The sequence below is a fragment of the Heterocephalus glaber genome, unplaced genomic scaffold (assembly GCF_053883595.1).
Source record: "Heterocephalus glaber isolate CG9 unplaced genomic scaffold, H.glaber_assembly_v1.0 deba00000621, whole genome shotgun sequence".
NCBI classification, from domain to species: domain Eukaryota; kingdom Metazoa; phylum Chordata; class Mammalia; order Rodentia; family Bathyergidae; genus Heterocephalus; species Heterocephalus glaber.
The window spans coordinates 18,166,179-18,180,103 of record NW_028258153.1 but is presented as its reverse complement, the minus strand read 5'-3'; the positions used below and the strand labels follow the sequence as shown (position 1 = coordinate 18,180,103).

Below are 13,925 nucleotides of genomic sequence, written 5' to 3'. Positions count from 1 at the left end.
AGTCACAATGCTCTTCTACACATTAGATTTATCTCATTTAAATAAAAGAATTCATGATATTCATATTTTTCTCCCTATATCTATTTTTTCATTTTAAGTCTTCTACTTACTTGTAGAATGTGTCATAATAAACATTTCTTAATCATTGTTTGATTTTTTAATAAATTTATATTTATAAAGAAAATTTTTAGTTGGCAAAAGCACCTAAAATCCCCAAGCAACTCTATTTAAATCCTTGTTACTACTGGGACTTGTTGTATCAGGTTATCCTAATAGCCATGGATTGGTGGGGACCTCTTGGTGTATTTATAGTAAGCTGAACTTCTTAGTTTGGTATAAGTTGAACTGGAGCACAGCCTTTTGTGACTTGTATTTTGTGTTTCCATGTGAGAGCTTCAGGTCCCAAGAGGTGCCACACAGGAGGGGCTTTCTGTTTCTTGGGCCCAGTTGGGAGGAAGAAGTGATAAGGAGCATATGGCATCCCTAGATGTAGTAAGGCTCTGCTTAAGGAACTGAGATGATATATGGTGACAACTAAGAAATAATAACTAGCTTTGTGCACTTTCTCAAATGTTTCCCACACACTTTCAACTCTGAAAAACAGTATGGTCTTCCAATGGCAGTGGCACAAGTTTTATCACAAAGCCTGGCTCAAAACCTTGGGATCCAATGGGAACCTTCGAGCAGGAAGCCAAGTATGTACATTGACCTTACTTTGTGTGCTATTCTGTCTGTATAATGCATGTCCTGTAGATAAAGTTTTCATTCCTCAATCATTGTAGTTTAATTTTATGTATCCTTCCTCTAAATGATTTATAAAATGAGAAACTTGAAGTACTTCTTAATCTATTTGGGATAAAGAAATTTTCCTTTCAAAACCATGAAATCACACCCAGTTTCTTAGGCTGTGAGTTAGTTCTTTCTCACATGGCAGAATGTTGGGGTGAATACGGCCCCCTGGGTTCTAGCCATTTGAGAGTAGACACAAGATACTAGAAGACGCTCCATACAAGTTTAGTAATAGTAAATTGGGAAATAGGTAGATCTAGAGTCAAGAAGAAGTGCATATTTAAACTCTAAAGTCACCTACTCAGTTGCATCAGAAAAGTGAAAGAAGGTCCCCCTAGACCAATGATGGCCAACCTTTTAGAGCTTTCAGTGCTAACAAATACCTGTGGTGGCACACGTGCTATAGGTTCACCACCACTGCCTAAACTGAGCTGCCTCCAGGCCTTTTAAATTTGGGGTGGGTGGCCAAGGAGAGAATTCTCCTGTGATGCATAGACAGGTCCAAGAAAGAGTCCAGACAGGAGTCCATGGACCCCATGCAGTTAAAAAGCATGACGAATGACAATTAGCTGGCACTTTTTTCATTAATCAAACAAGAGATGCAAAGACAGGACTGATTTATCCAGTGAGCAAAGTGTCTAGGACCTACCATAGTTTTAGAGGCCCATGAAAATCTCTAACTTCTTTTAAAATTAGAAAAAAGTCCAGCCTGAGTTATATTCCCCTTCATGGCAACACAGTAGAAAATATAATTTCTGTGGCAGAAGGCAAAGTGAAGATCTACAAATGTCATAATATAGTCTTGTGGAATGAGAAGCCATGTTTACTCATATTATGCACTGAACTAGAAATTAAGTGGAAATCCCTTCCCGTCTGTGTCAATATGAGACAATATGAGACATTATTACTCTAGCCTCCTCAAGAAAAAGAAAAACTACTTTACCTTTATTCTACATTTGATACTTTGGGTCATTAATGCATAATTATAGAAATTAAACAAAATGTACAACCATGGCCTTTTTGATTCCCTTTATGAGTATTAAGTGATTGAGCATGGAGTCATCACAGCTGTCTGGAGGCATCTTGCAGATCCCCACTAGCTAACATTTACTGTCTTCTCAGAGTATTTGCTTTCCCAAGGAAATACACGTTCCATATTAAAGAGGGTGGGTAAACTTTTGTCAGCTGGCATAGATACCTTCAAATCAGAAGTTGTCACTAGATTTATAACATTGTTTGACAGTCCTGGAGGGTCGTGCTTGGGTTATTGAGTTGGATAGTGGAGTAGAGTGAGAAGTTGAGTTCATACCCAGTGCCTCTTGTGGTTTCTTCCTTTCTACAATTCTTTATTCCTTTGTGAATTGTTTGTTTAGCTAGCTATTTCATTACTTCTAAAATCTGTTTTTAAAAAACCACTTAGAAGTATTTCTTTAAAAACATCTTTATCTATGATAGAAGAGAACAGGAAAAATAAATGAAAGGAAGAGCCACCACAGTATCATTATGTCAATCTCTTAATCTACATTAAATTGATAATTGCTACTTAGGTGACTATGTACACTTCTATTTTTTTTTTTTGGTATTGGGGATCGAACTCGGGTCCTTTCCCTTGTGAGACAGGGGGCGTAACCACTGAGCTAAATCCCCAGCTCTTGCACTTCTATTTTAGATTCCTCTCTTTTATGAGACTTTTTAGCATAGTGTTCTTCTGGTCTCTGGCTAAGGCTGACTTTGACTGTAGGGAGTTCAATTCTCTTCTCTTTTGATGTGTTCTGTTAGAAGGACTTCAGTGATAATTTGTGGGATTCATAGCAAGCACAGAAGTGCACCATGTGTGTGAACCCGAGGACCATACTGCGAGATGAGCAGAGAGACCTTATTCCCATATAGAAGTAGAAACCGGAAACCCAAGAGATTCCTTGTCACTTGTTTTTAGGAGTCTTTCATATGCTAGAACTTAGATGGCAATTGGGGCATTGCAAGTTCTAGCCCAGGGCCCTTCTCACTAAATGTTGGAATGAGGACCCACACTGAGTTGTCCAAGTTATAATAAAGACAGACATGATTTTATCTGATGCTAACTGTTTTCTTAGGTACAACTTATACTTCTGGAAAGGAAGAGGAAATATTGACTTAAATGAAACACATTTTGCACTGAGAGGCTTTAGTTTCTGTATCTATTTGACGTGGAATTGATAATAAAGATTTTTTTTATAGGAACTGTGATGCAAATTAAAGATGTGACTTTTTTGTTGCTCCTTTTTTCCTCTGTTGCCGTTATGATTTCATTGGATTAGAATGTGACTGCACAGAGTCCTGGGGTGGCTGCATCATGGAGGAAACAGGGTATGTTTTTATTACGAATGCATTTGATATATGACCTTTGCTAAAATTGCCAAATATAATTAGAGACACGGTCTCTTGAGTACTGGCATTTTAGGCTAAGGACTTAATATAAATTCAATAATTAATTCTCTGATATTTTGAAGCTGACAGGGCTAATTCACTGTACATTTTAATTTTTTTCTTTACTTAAGGTTAATGATCAAAGTAAAATGTATTAGCTACTTCTTAACTCTTAAAAGAAGCACATTACTAAATGCTTCTAAATTTAGGAGAGACATTAATTTTTTAGTACACTCAGAATAAAAGTTGTTTGCTTGCCTGAAGCAGTCAGTGAAAATAATTTGGTCATCAATTTACATTTTAAGGAACTTGTAACTATATGTGTTTACAGTAATAAAAATTGTGCTATGCTTCTTATGGAATTGATAAAGCTTTTTTTTATCAAGTCAGATTTATTGTGTCTAAATTAACCTTTTAGTAGTAGGCATTTGAATCTTTACTCACTAGTCTTCTCTTTTCATTTGGAAATACTTTGGGAACTTGCTTCAGTGAACCCAGGCCTGACAGTGTTACCTTTTCCCGGGGACCCTTGGTCCATGTGAGCCCCTGTTCCAGGTTCCTAACTATAGCCATTCCCAGGAGATGGGACAGGTTTCCTTACCCATGTGTCTCTTCTGCTTCTTTGGCTCATGCTAGATATCTGCACAATACCTTGGCAATTTCTGGTACTACCTTAGTCCCTCTGGGCTTGGCCGCCTGAGACCTCCCACCTATTTGTATAGAGCCTCTTCCTTTTTCTTACACTATACCTTCCCAGGACTCCAGTTCCTGGGCATAAGAGGGTTTGCACTGTCAGCCATCTGTCTGTGTAACTTTAGAACATTTTTCTAGGAAGATAGTTTAAAGGTGAAACTCCTAGCTTCCATGGTTGCATGACTTTGGCTCCACAGTTTAGTAGTTTATGGCATATGCGCGCTTCCTGAGGACAGCTGTCAGAAGGCAGCACCATTTATATCCTTGGTTTTATAGGAAGCTGTCTTGTTTTTTAAACTCTCAATTTCTAAATGAGTTTTTGATCTGACTACTCATAGGATATACTAACCTTGGGTTAGTATAACCACAAAAAGAGACTGTTTAAAGTTAATGTATATTTTTTCTAGTATACATTTCTGTATGATTCTTTTATGAGATCTCTGATCACTATCAACAGTGGCTGGTTTTACTTCCATAAACTGTCCTCATATATGACAATACATAAAACTATTGGATTATATCCTGAAATAAGTGGCCCATCACTCTTGAATCAAGTAATACTACAAATATTCCTGATGAATCAGTATGTAAGATTCAGCTGACCATGTGTAAAATATGCGCCTATATACTGATATAGAGGTGTTAATTTGGTTAAGTAAATCACAGAGGCTCACTTTTACATTCCTGGTAAATCATGAATATCACTCAAGAGCATTTGAAATTAGGAATAAGGAACTTATTCATGGGATTTTACCCTAATTCTGGTTGTGTTTTTTTTTTTGTGTGTGTATATATATATATATATATATATATATATGGTATGATAAAATATGGTGAATATTTAAATTATAGTAAAAGACACATTGCCATTAAGCCTCTCAAAATTCTCCCCCCTTGGGGCCGGAGATTTAGCTCAGTGGTTCTGCTGCCTGCCTTGAAAGTGCAAGGTTCCAAGTTCGATCCCCAGTAACAAAAAAAAAATTCTCCCCCTTACTTGAACACTCCTATCCCGTTGTTCTTGCCACTTTCTGAAGCAGTTCCTGAAGCAGTTCCAGAAGCCTGCTTTTGTGAGTGTCTTTAGTTGCACTGTCGTGGTCCCTTGATGTCCTGGATCAACTCAGTATGCTTACTTTTAGGGTCATTTTGACTTTGAGGAAAAGCCAGAGGTCACACTATGCCAGATCTGGTAAATAAGGCAGGTGAAGATGTATGGTAATGTTTTTATTTGACAGAAATCTCCATAAATGTTTTGAATTGATTGAGATCATCAAGGTAGCCTTAAAAAGACACACATGAGAGGTCTTGAGAACTGCTTCACAAAAAGGCAGGACAATGGGACAGGTGTGTTTGAATCACAGAGTAATATTTTCAGGGGGATCATGACAATGTGACTTTTATTCTAATAAATTTGTAAATTTTTTATTTAAACATTTGCTATATGTTTTGATTACACCTCAAATGTGTATATGTATAATCTCTAACGCATTTCTTTAGGGTTTCCTTATTTACCTGAGTTGCATTGTCAAAGCCTGAATTACAAGTCTATAAGAAATCAGGCCTTCCAATGATACCCTCCGGAGTCAAGTCTAGTAGACTCAGGATAGTGTCAAAAAAGTGTTCATTTTTATTGAGACATGGAAAATAAAAACGATTACATTTTAAAATACAGCTTAGTTGAAGACATTTTATAGTGAATTTAAAAAAATTATTTTAAGTAAGATCATAAGAGGACTCGTTCACTTAGGGGGATGTAACTTAGCCCCTAATTCTGTGATTTTTTCCTTGTATTTCTATTTTTATAAATTCCAAGAAACAAACTTGCTTAGCAATTTGGATATAAGTGACTTGTCAAAATTCAAGTAGATTCATTTGGCTCCGAACGAACATTTTGTTTTGATTCAGGGGTTTTAATTTTCCTCTCTGATGACTGCTCTTGGTAACTTATTTACATAATCAATTTTTTGTTTTTTCAGTGTTTCCCATTCCCGAAAATTCTCGAAATGTAGCATTTTGGAGTACAGAGACTTTTTACAGAGAGGGGGTGGAGCCTGTCTTTTCAACAGACCAACAAAGGTCAGTAACTTAGAAGGTGTAGTTTTTTTCTTCAGTGTTTCACAGTGGAACAGTACCAGATATCAGATTCTTGCTTCAGAAAGCTGGTTACTTGTCAGTCAGATTAATATTTAATTACAGAAACTCTGTCATGTGGAAGATTGAGTCCTCTTTAAGTGAATCATCAAATTCTAAATTAATATTCAGTTCAGTGCTAGCTGTACTCCCAAACCCTCCCCAAAGGAAAAATCCTTCAGTTAAAATATCTTTGAAAATTTCCTGCTAGATTGTTTTCATCTTGCTTCTAAGAGGCATGGGTTAGATTAAGATTAAATATTACTTTAATCCATTTATCTGGTAAAAATTTCATTTCTCCTTGATACTCTTTCTAGGGACCTAATTACTATTTTCTTTTCTTCCTCACCCTCCTGTCTTCCTCCTCTTTTCCTTCCTTCTCCTTCTCCTCCCTTTTTGGGGATGGTGGTGGTGGTAGTCTCTTCTCCCAGGTAGGAAGCATTACTAGGAAACGTTACTAGTATCAGGCAGCCATAAAATGATCCAAAGTATTTATGGATGCCATAAATTTCCTTTAACACACTACTTCATAGGTCAAATATAGTTCATTGCTTACAAAATGCTTAATATTCTGCAAATTGAGAGAGCAGTGGATTCATGTTAACCTTTTCTAAAAAAAGTCGGTGTTTAATGTGAATAAATGACAGAATAATTTATTCCATACTCCTCATTAAGTGATACTGCTGGAGCCAGGAGACAGTAGCTTGATGTCTCACCTCTATGTAAAATCTCAGTAAAGCTGTGGAAAAAGAAGTAGGGCTTTGAAAGTGACCTTCCATCATCAAAGTAGGCTGCCCACCTTGCCTGACATTGATCTCAGGGCATAGAAGTCTGAAAGTCTCAAAGTGTTTGAAATGGATGAAATCGGTAGTAAAGACCTAATAAGAGCTGCTGGGATTTTTTTTTGTGTGTGTGTACTGGGGATTGAACTCAGGATATTGTACTTGTGAGGCAGGCGCGGTGACACTGAGATGAATCCTCAGCCCTAGCTGGTGGCATTTTTGAGGCACAGTGTACCTGGCTAATTTTACCTAGTTTGCAGTGTACCAGCTAATTATGAGCACTGTGCCCAAGAAACAGCACTGAGTGGTTTGGAAAGGTTAAGGTTTTAATATGTGCATAGCGATTCATCATTGCATTTCTCAAATTTGCTGTGAGTAGGAAGAAAATTGTCCCATAGTAGGTATCCTATATCAAAGTAAGTTCTAGGCAACTTCATTTTTGAAAGTTAGTAAATATGGAATTACTTCCCTTTTTAAAGTATATATTACAGTGGTTAAAAAAGGAGTTCTATGGTTCCCAGTAGAATAGTTTATCTGTGTGTCAGAGAACAGATTTTTTTCCAAGTGTTTTTAGTCAATGAACATGTGTGTATATGTGTGTTATGTTCACAGTATCTATGTGGGCACTTTCTGTGCTTTGGGAATCTTCCCAACTGCCATGTTTTCTGTCTGGTTTGTGGTACTGACCCCTCTCAGGATGGAGACAGCTCTAAGAGTGAGGGATTGGAGGGCCTGATGCAAAGTGCTCCTCATGTTCTGGCTGGCCTTTCCCATTTCTGTTTTCTCCTTCCTGCTGATCCAAATAGCAATAGTGATTAGGGTATCGATTTTCTAGCCCTAATTGGACTTCTTATACAGGAGTCCCACCCAGTGTGCCTGGAAACTTTGCTTGCTTCTTAAAATAGTTATGTCTCCCTGGAAGTAGGAGGAAGATCAAGTCTTCCCTGGGTGGACTCAGTGGAAGGTAAACTTTCCTCAGGGTATAGATAGCTTCTGGGGTAGAGCTTTTCTCTCCCTCTCATAGGCATGGCTTGAAGCATTTGTGTTGGGATGGCTGCTCCAGTTTTCACCCAGGGGTGATGATCATGCCCCAAGAATTTCTGCCTTGAGAGATGGGAAATAAGCTTTTTTCTTTTTTTTCCTCATTAAGTTTATTGATACATTTTAGATATAAAATAGTTATATTCTTCGCTGGGATCTTGTACCATTACATGAGTATCTTGGTTCTTATTTTCTCCCCTTCCCTTGCCCTCCCTTCACCCCCTCCACCCTTCCCTATTTTCAAAGACTTTGTTTCCATTTTTTTTCCTTTTCTCATATTTTTTCTTTTCCCTTCTTTCCTTTCCCCTACCTCTCCCACTTCCCTACTCCTTTAGACCTTTTCTTCCTATTACACAATATCAATTATAAATTTTTTAAATTACAATATCAAAATTTAGAGGACATTACCACAGCTTTTACAGAATTTAAAAGGATATAGAAAGGATATTACAAAAATCCTTTTTGAAATAAATTTGACAACTGTTAAGAAGTACCTTGGAAGACAAATTAATGAAACTTACTCTGGAGGAAATATAAAATTTGAAGAGCACCTATTAAAGAAGGTATATTCCTAGCTTGAAAACCTACCTATATGACAACAACAGGCTCATATACATTTTAAATGATGAATTTTATCAAACATTTAAAGCAGAAAAAAGAAGGAACACGTCTCCCTTCATTTTAGGAAATCAACATTGTGCTAATACTAAAACTGGATAAAGATAATAGAAGAAAAAAGTATGAACATAGATAAAAATTTGTTTAACAAAACAAACTATTAGAAGTCAGATCCGGCAGGATGTAGAAAGTGGTTTTGTTATAGGGATGGCAGTGTTGGTTCAGCATTGGAAGATCCACTCCCAAAAGTCATCATTTTAACAGAAGAAAGGAAAAAGTCATATGATCCTGTCAGTAGTTGCAGAAAAAGTATTGGACTAAATTCTACAGCTGTTCATGGTAAAAGCTATCAGGAGACTAGAAGTAGAACAGAACCTTCTCAATGGATAAGACATGTACTCCATACTTCAGCAAAAATGACTTATATGAATGGAAAAGATACAATGCTTTCTCCCTAAGGTAGGGAACAAGGGCAGATATTCGTACTCTTCATCTGTCCATTAAACTTTGAAACCTAGGCCCAAACCAAAATAGTCTGCCAATAAAAAGAAACAATAAACAAAGGATTAGTAAGGTAGAAGTAAAATCTTTATATGTAGATGAAATGATCATCTACAGAGAAAATACTAAGAAATCTCTAGGAGCCCCTAGAACTTGTACTTGAATTTAGCAGGATTAGAAAACACAAAGTATATATAAAAGTTCAGGGCTATGTATACTTGCTATAGATGAAGAATTGGATATTGAAATTTAAAAGTTATGTAGGGGTACAAAGGACCTAGAGAAGTTAAAAGAACAAAAAAGAAAAAAAAGCAGTGTTGGAAGACATTTATTACCTAATTTTTTTTTTGGTACTGGGGATCAAACTCAGGACCTTGTGCTTGCGAGGCAGGCAACTGAACCACTGAGCTAAATCCCCGGCCCTTATTACCTAATTTTAAGACTTCCTCTAAAGCTACAGTAATCAAGGCAGTGTTGGCATAGGAAAGACATATAGATCATTGGAATAAAACAGAAAATCTGGAAATAGAACCACACATATATGGTCCACTGAGTTTTGAAAGATTATTGAACATTAACATTTTATAGAACATAAACTCAACTCAACAGCAAAGGCAAGATAGTGTTTTCAGCAAATGGTACTAGAACACCTGTTATCTGTATGTAAAAAATTAACCTCAACTCTTTATTTCCATACATAAAGATAACTTGAAAGGATCTATGAACTTAAATATGAAAGACTAAAATTATAAAACTTTAAGAAGAAATTATAAGGGAAAATGTTCATGAATTTAGGGTAGACAAGAATTTCCTAGGATACGAAAAACATGATATATAAAAGAAAAAAACTGATAAATGAGATTCCATCAAAATTTAGAACTCTAAATGACATCGTTAAGAAAATGAAAAGTCCTTAAACAGACCATATTTATAATACATGTAACCTATGGCCAGAATATATAAAGAACCCTTGCAGCTCATTCATAGATAACACAATTAAAAAGTAGACACAGGAAGGTGATAAATAACCAGTAAAGCACAAGGAAAGGTGTGCAACACTAAAATCAGAAAAATACTGATCAGTACAATAACAAGATTGTAGTATACACTCATTAGGGAGATGAAGTTAAAAGTTTTAAAAGAACAGATGTCAGGTTAGGTGTGAACCAGTTAGACCTTTTGAATACTGCTAATGTGAATGCAAAGTGATAAAACCACTTTGGAAAACAATATAGAAATTCCTTGTATTACTCTTAAGAACCAACAGTTCTGTTCTTAAATTTTTACTTACGAGGAATGAAAACATGTTCACAATAGATTTGTGCATACAAGTTGACTACCCCTTATCTGAAATTCTTGGGACCTCAAGTGTTTCAGATTTTAGTTTGAAATCCACTTGATCTGCAAAGAAGATAGCTACTCCTGCTTTTTTGGGGGTTACTGTCATATAGAGTATTGTTTTCCACCCTTTAACTTTCAGTCTATGAGTTTATTTTTGAATTAAGTGTTTTTCTCGTATGCAGCATATTGTTGGATCTTGCTTCTTGACCCATTCTGCCAGTCTATTTCTTTTGATTGGTGAATTGATGGTTATAACTGATATGTATTGACTTATGCTTGTCATGACTTTTTCTTTTTGTTGGGTTCTCCCCCTTTGCATTTAATTTCTTGTCGCGGACAATGGATTCATTTTGCTGGGCTTCCTGGGATTGTGGTCTTCGTTCTGTTTTCCTAGGATTTTGTCTAAAATTTTTTGGAGTGCTGATTTGGTATTCATGAAGTTCCTGAGGTGCCCTTTGTCATAAAAGTATCTTATTTTTCCATCAACTTTGAAAGATAGTTTTGCAGGGTACATCAATCTGGGTTGGAGGCTGTTTTCCTTTAGGGCTTGAAATACATCACTCCAAGCTCTTCTTGCCTTGAGGGTTTGCATTGAGAAGTCTGCTGTGATTCTGATGGGCTTTCCTTTGTATGTGATTTGTTTCTTTTCTCTCACTGCTTGTAGAATTTTGTTCTTCTGTTGGGTTTCTGGAATCTTAACAATTATATGCCTATGTGTAGGTTTTTCTTGATCAAGGCTAGTTGGAGTCCTGTATACCTCACTTATCTGTATGTCAAGTTCTTTTCCCCTGCTTGGAAAGTTTTCTGTGATCACTTCTGTGAAGAGTTTTTTTATGTCATCTGCAATCTCTCCTCTTTCTTCATTGACTCCATCAGTCTTATGTTATTCTTCTTTGCATTGTCTAGAAGCTACTGGATTGATTTCTTGTGGTCCCTTACAATTTTAAAGCAATTTTTCTTTTCCTGGTCACTAATTGCAATCTTATCTTCTCTATCTGAAATTCTGTCGTCACATTGGCTCATTCTGCTGTGTAAGCTTTCAATGCAGTCCCCCCCCATTAAGTTTATTGGTACATTTTAGGTATAAAATATAGTTACATACATCATTTGAGATCTTGTACCATTACATGAGTGTCTTGGTTCTTACTTTTTTCCCCTCCCCCTGCCCTCCCTTCACCCCCTCCACCCTTCCCTATTTGCAAAGACTGTTTCCATTTTTTTCCTTTCCTCATATTTTTTCTTTTCCCTTCTTTCCTTTTCCTGTACTCCTCCCACTTCCTCAGTGGAGTTTTTAATCTCCTGGAAATCTGTTTGTTTGTGTTTTATGGATTCCATTTGTTTCCTATGTTGGGATTCCATCATGTTCTGCAGCTCCTCTATTTTTTTTTAATCTGTGTCCTCTCTAGATTTATTAATCATGTCTTGCAGTATGGGCACAATATCTGCTATTATCTGAGAAATTATTTCTGATGTCATTTTTTCCAGATCCTCTTTTGTTGCCATTTCAGGGAGTCCAGGTGTTTGAGTACCAGATTGCTCCATCTTGTTTCCCTTTGGGGTGGCTGTAGGTGATCTGGAAGTCTGCTTTTGAGGCTTGTGTACGTGTCTTCTCATTTCGATGGTAGGGGGGTGGTGTGCTGTTGGCGCCTGTGCGGCTCACCTCCTCTGTGCTGGGAGTGGTGCTATGGTGGCCGGGGATCGTCCTCCTGGGTGCTGGGATTGGCTCACCTCCTCTGCGCTGGGAGCCGTGCTATCAAATAGGCTTTTTTCTTACAATCAGTCAACTGAACATTTATCTGGAAGCAAGTTCATAGCATTAGTAGGGTGGATTATATTAGGAGTTTGACTCTTCCACTAATCCAGCAATGATTGAGAGGTTTCAGTATATTCATCCATGTGTCTATATGTTTACCTAATATGCTTCAGATAATCCAGATTTCTTTTCAATGAGAGTGATGGGCTTGGATTTCTAGCAACATTGTTTTCTAAGTTCATTTAAACTTACTTGATTAAATGTGTCATATTTTGCTGGGACTGAAGCATATTCATCTTTTTGACATTTTTTTATGTCTTTTCAGCTGCTTTGAGTCAAGTTAGCAAATGAGATATCTATGCGTCTTATTAGCAATGCATTTTAGTTCCATTAGCAAATATGAAAAGTGATGTATTCCTCTTGACAGCCCGTCTCCATAAAAACTAACTCTAATGCTAGAATTCATCCCTAGAGCCCACCATCAATGAAACACCCAAGAGATATCACCCCCTTTCGAATGTTTTTGGAAGTATTATTAATAAGTGCACAATATTTCTCACACAGACATGTGTAAGATGCCATACTAAAACCTCACAGGCGAATACCACACTGCAGATAGCTGATTATAGGGCCATGCATGTGGCCCAGTTGACTGTTTATTTTCTGTGATAAAACATTTTTCTTTTATGTCCCTTATCTCTTTCAGCTGTTTGAGCCAACAGAATGTGGAAATGGATATGTAGAATCTGGGGAGGAATGTGATTGTGGCTTCCATGTGGTAGGTATAAAAGGCCTTCTCTACCGTTAGAAAACCCTTTCTCAGAGGTAACAAGAACAGCAGTAGGGAGAGGTCCATGGTATTATTCACTATGGTCTCATTGCCTTCCTTTCCCATTGCTCTGATTAATGTTCCTGCCCAGCTCAGACAAGTTAGGATTAGTCACATCCTTACAGCTTTGCCTGAAAAAGCCTGTTGGATTGCTCTAGTCAAATTCTCTTCCTCTTAAAAATTCTTAGCTCATACTCATCTTAGATAAGTTTTACAAAATCATGAAATAGTTTTCAATGTTGTGTATTATTTTTGCCCCTTTAAAACTAAACTGGATATTAAGGATGTAATACAGCTAACAGGGTTGGGAAGGTCTGTTAAGAAATAAGCATATTCTTTGATAGAGGTGCCCTTTCTAGATCATACTCTATTGAGAAATATGACAGAAAAGAGTCTGTCATTGTTTAAAGTGACTAATTCTTTCCTAAAATATTTGCTTATTATGTAAGTGTATTTATTTGGATTGCACATAAGTCACATGCATGGAGTATGTTAAATGAACAGTGGGTAAGGTTCCTGGCTTACTCTTAATGCAATTTTTTCTCTAGGAATGCTACGGATTGTGCTGTAAGAAATGCTCTCTCTCCAATGGGGCCCACTGCAGTGACGGGCCTTGCTGTAACAATACCTCATGCCTTGTGAGTTCCCTGATACTTTCATCTTTCTTTTAATTGACAGATTAGCCTACTATCTCAGTATGCATATTGAGCATTTGGGTAGCTTGTCAGAAATTTATGCATATTGATTGGCCTGGTAATTTTGTAGAATCAATAATTTCACTTAACTTCTGTGGGTCACGTTTACCTTTTCTGTTATTCACTACCCATTGCCTTATCCTACAATGCCTCCTTAAGAAAATATACCATATGGATTCCAAAATAAATATTGAGAGTCACTCTATTAACACAGAATCAAATTAAATTGTCAGAGAGGAACAGTTTTTATGATCTTTTAAATAATATGACCTGCTCTTAACATTTTTTTTTCAAAACTTGCTCTAGACCCAGAGCATAAAAGCTAGTGCCCATATTTTCCCACTTGGCTT

General features: G+C 36.8%; 1 protein-coding gene across 7 annotated transcripts in view; it reads left to right on the top strand.

Annotated features, from left to right (window-relative positions):
- Positions 1-13,925, top strand: part of Adam23 (ADAM metallopeptidase domain 23) — a 227,888-nt gene that overhangs the window by 173,308 nt on the left and 40,655 nt on the right. For all 7 annotated transcript variants that reach the window (XM_087206240.1, XM_087206243.1, XM_087206242.1 and 4 more), the window contains exons 13-17: positions 605-695; positions 3,087-3,135; positions 5,862-5,961; positions 12,758-12,829; positions 13,429-13,518. In XM_087206240.1, coding sequence (XP_087062366.1) covers positions 605-695; positions 3,087-3,135; positions 5,862-5,961; positions 12,758-12,829; positions 13,429-13,518 — 402 coding nt within the window. The remainder of the gene's footprint in view (positions 1-604; positions 696-3,086; positions 3,136-5,861; positions 5,962-12,757; positions 12,830-13,428; positions 13,519-13,925) is intronic.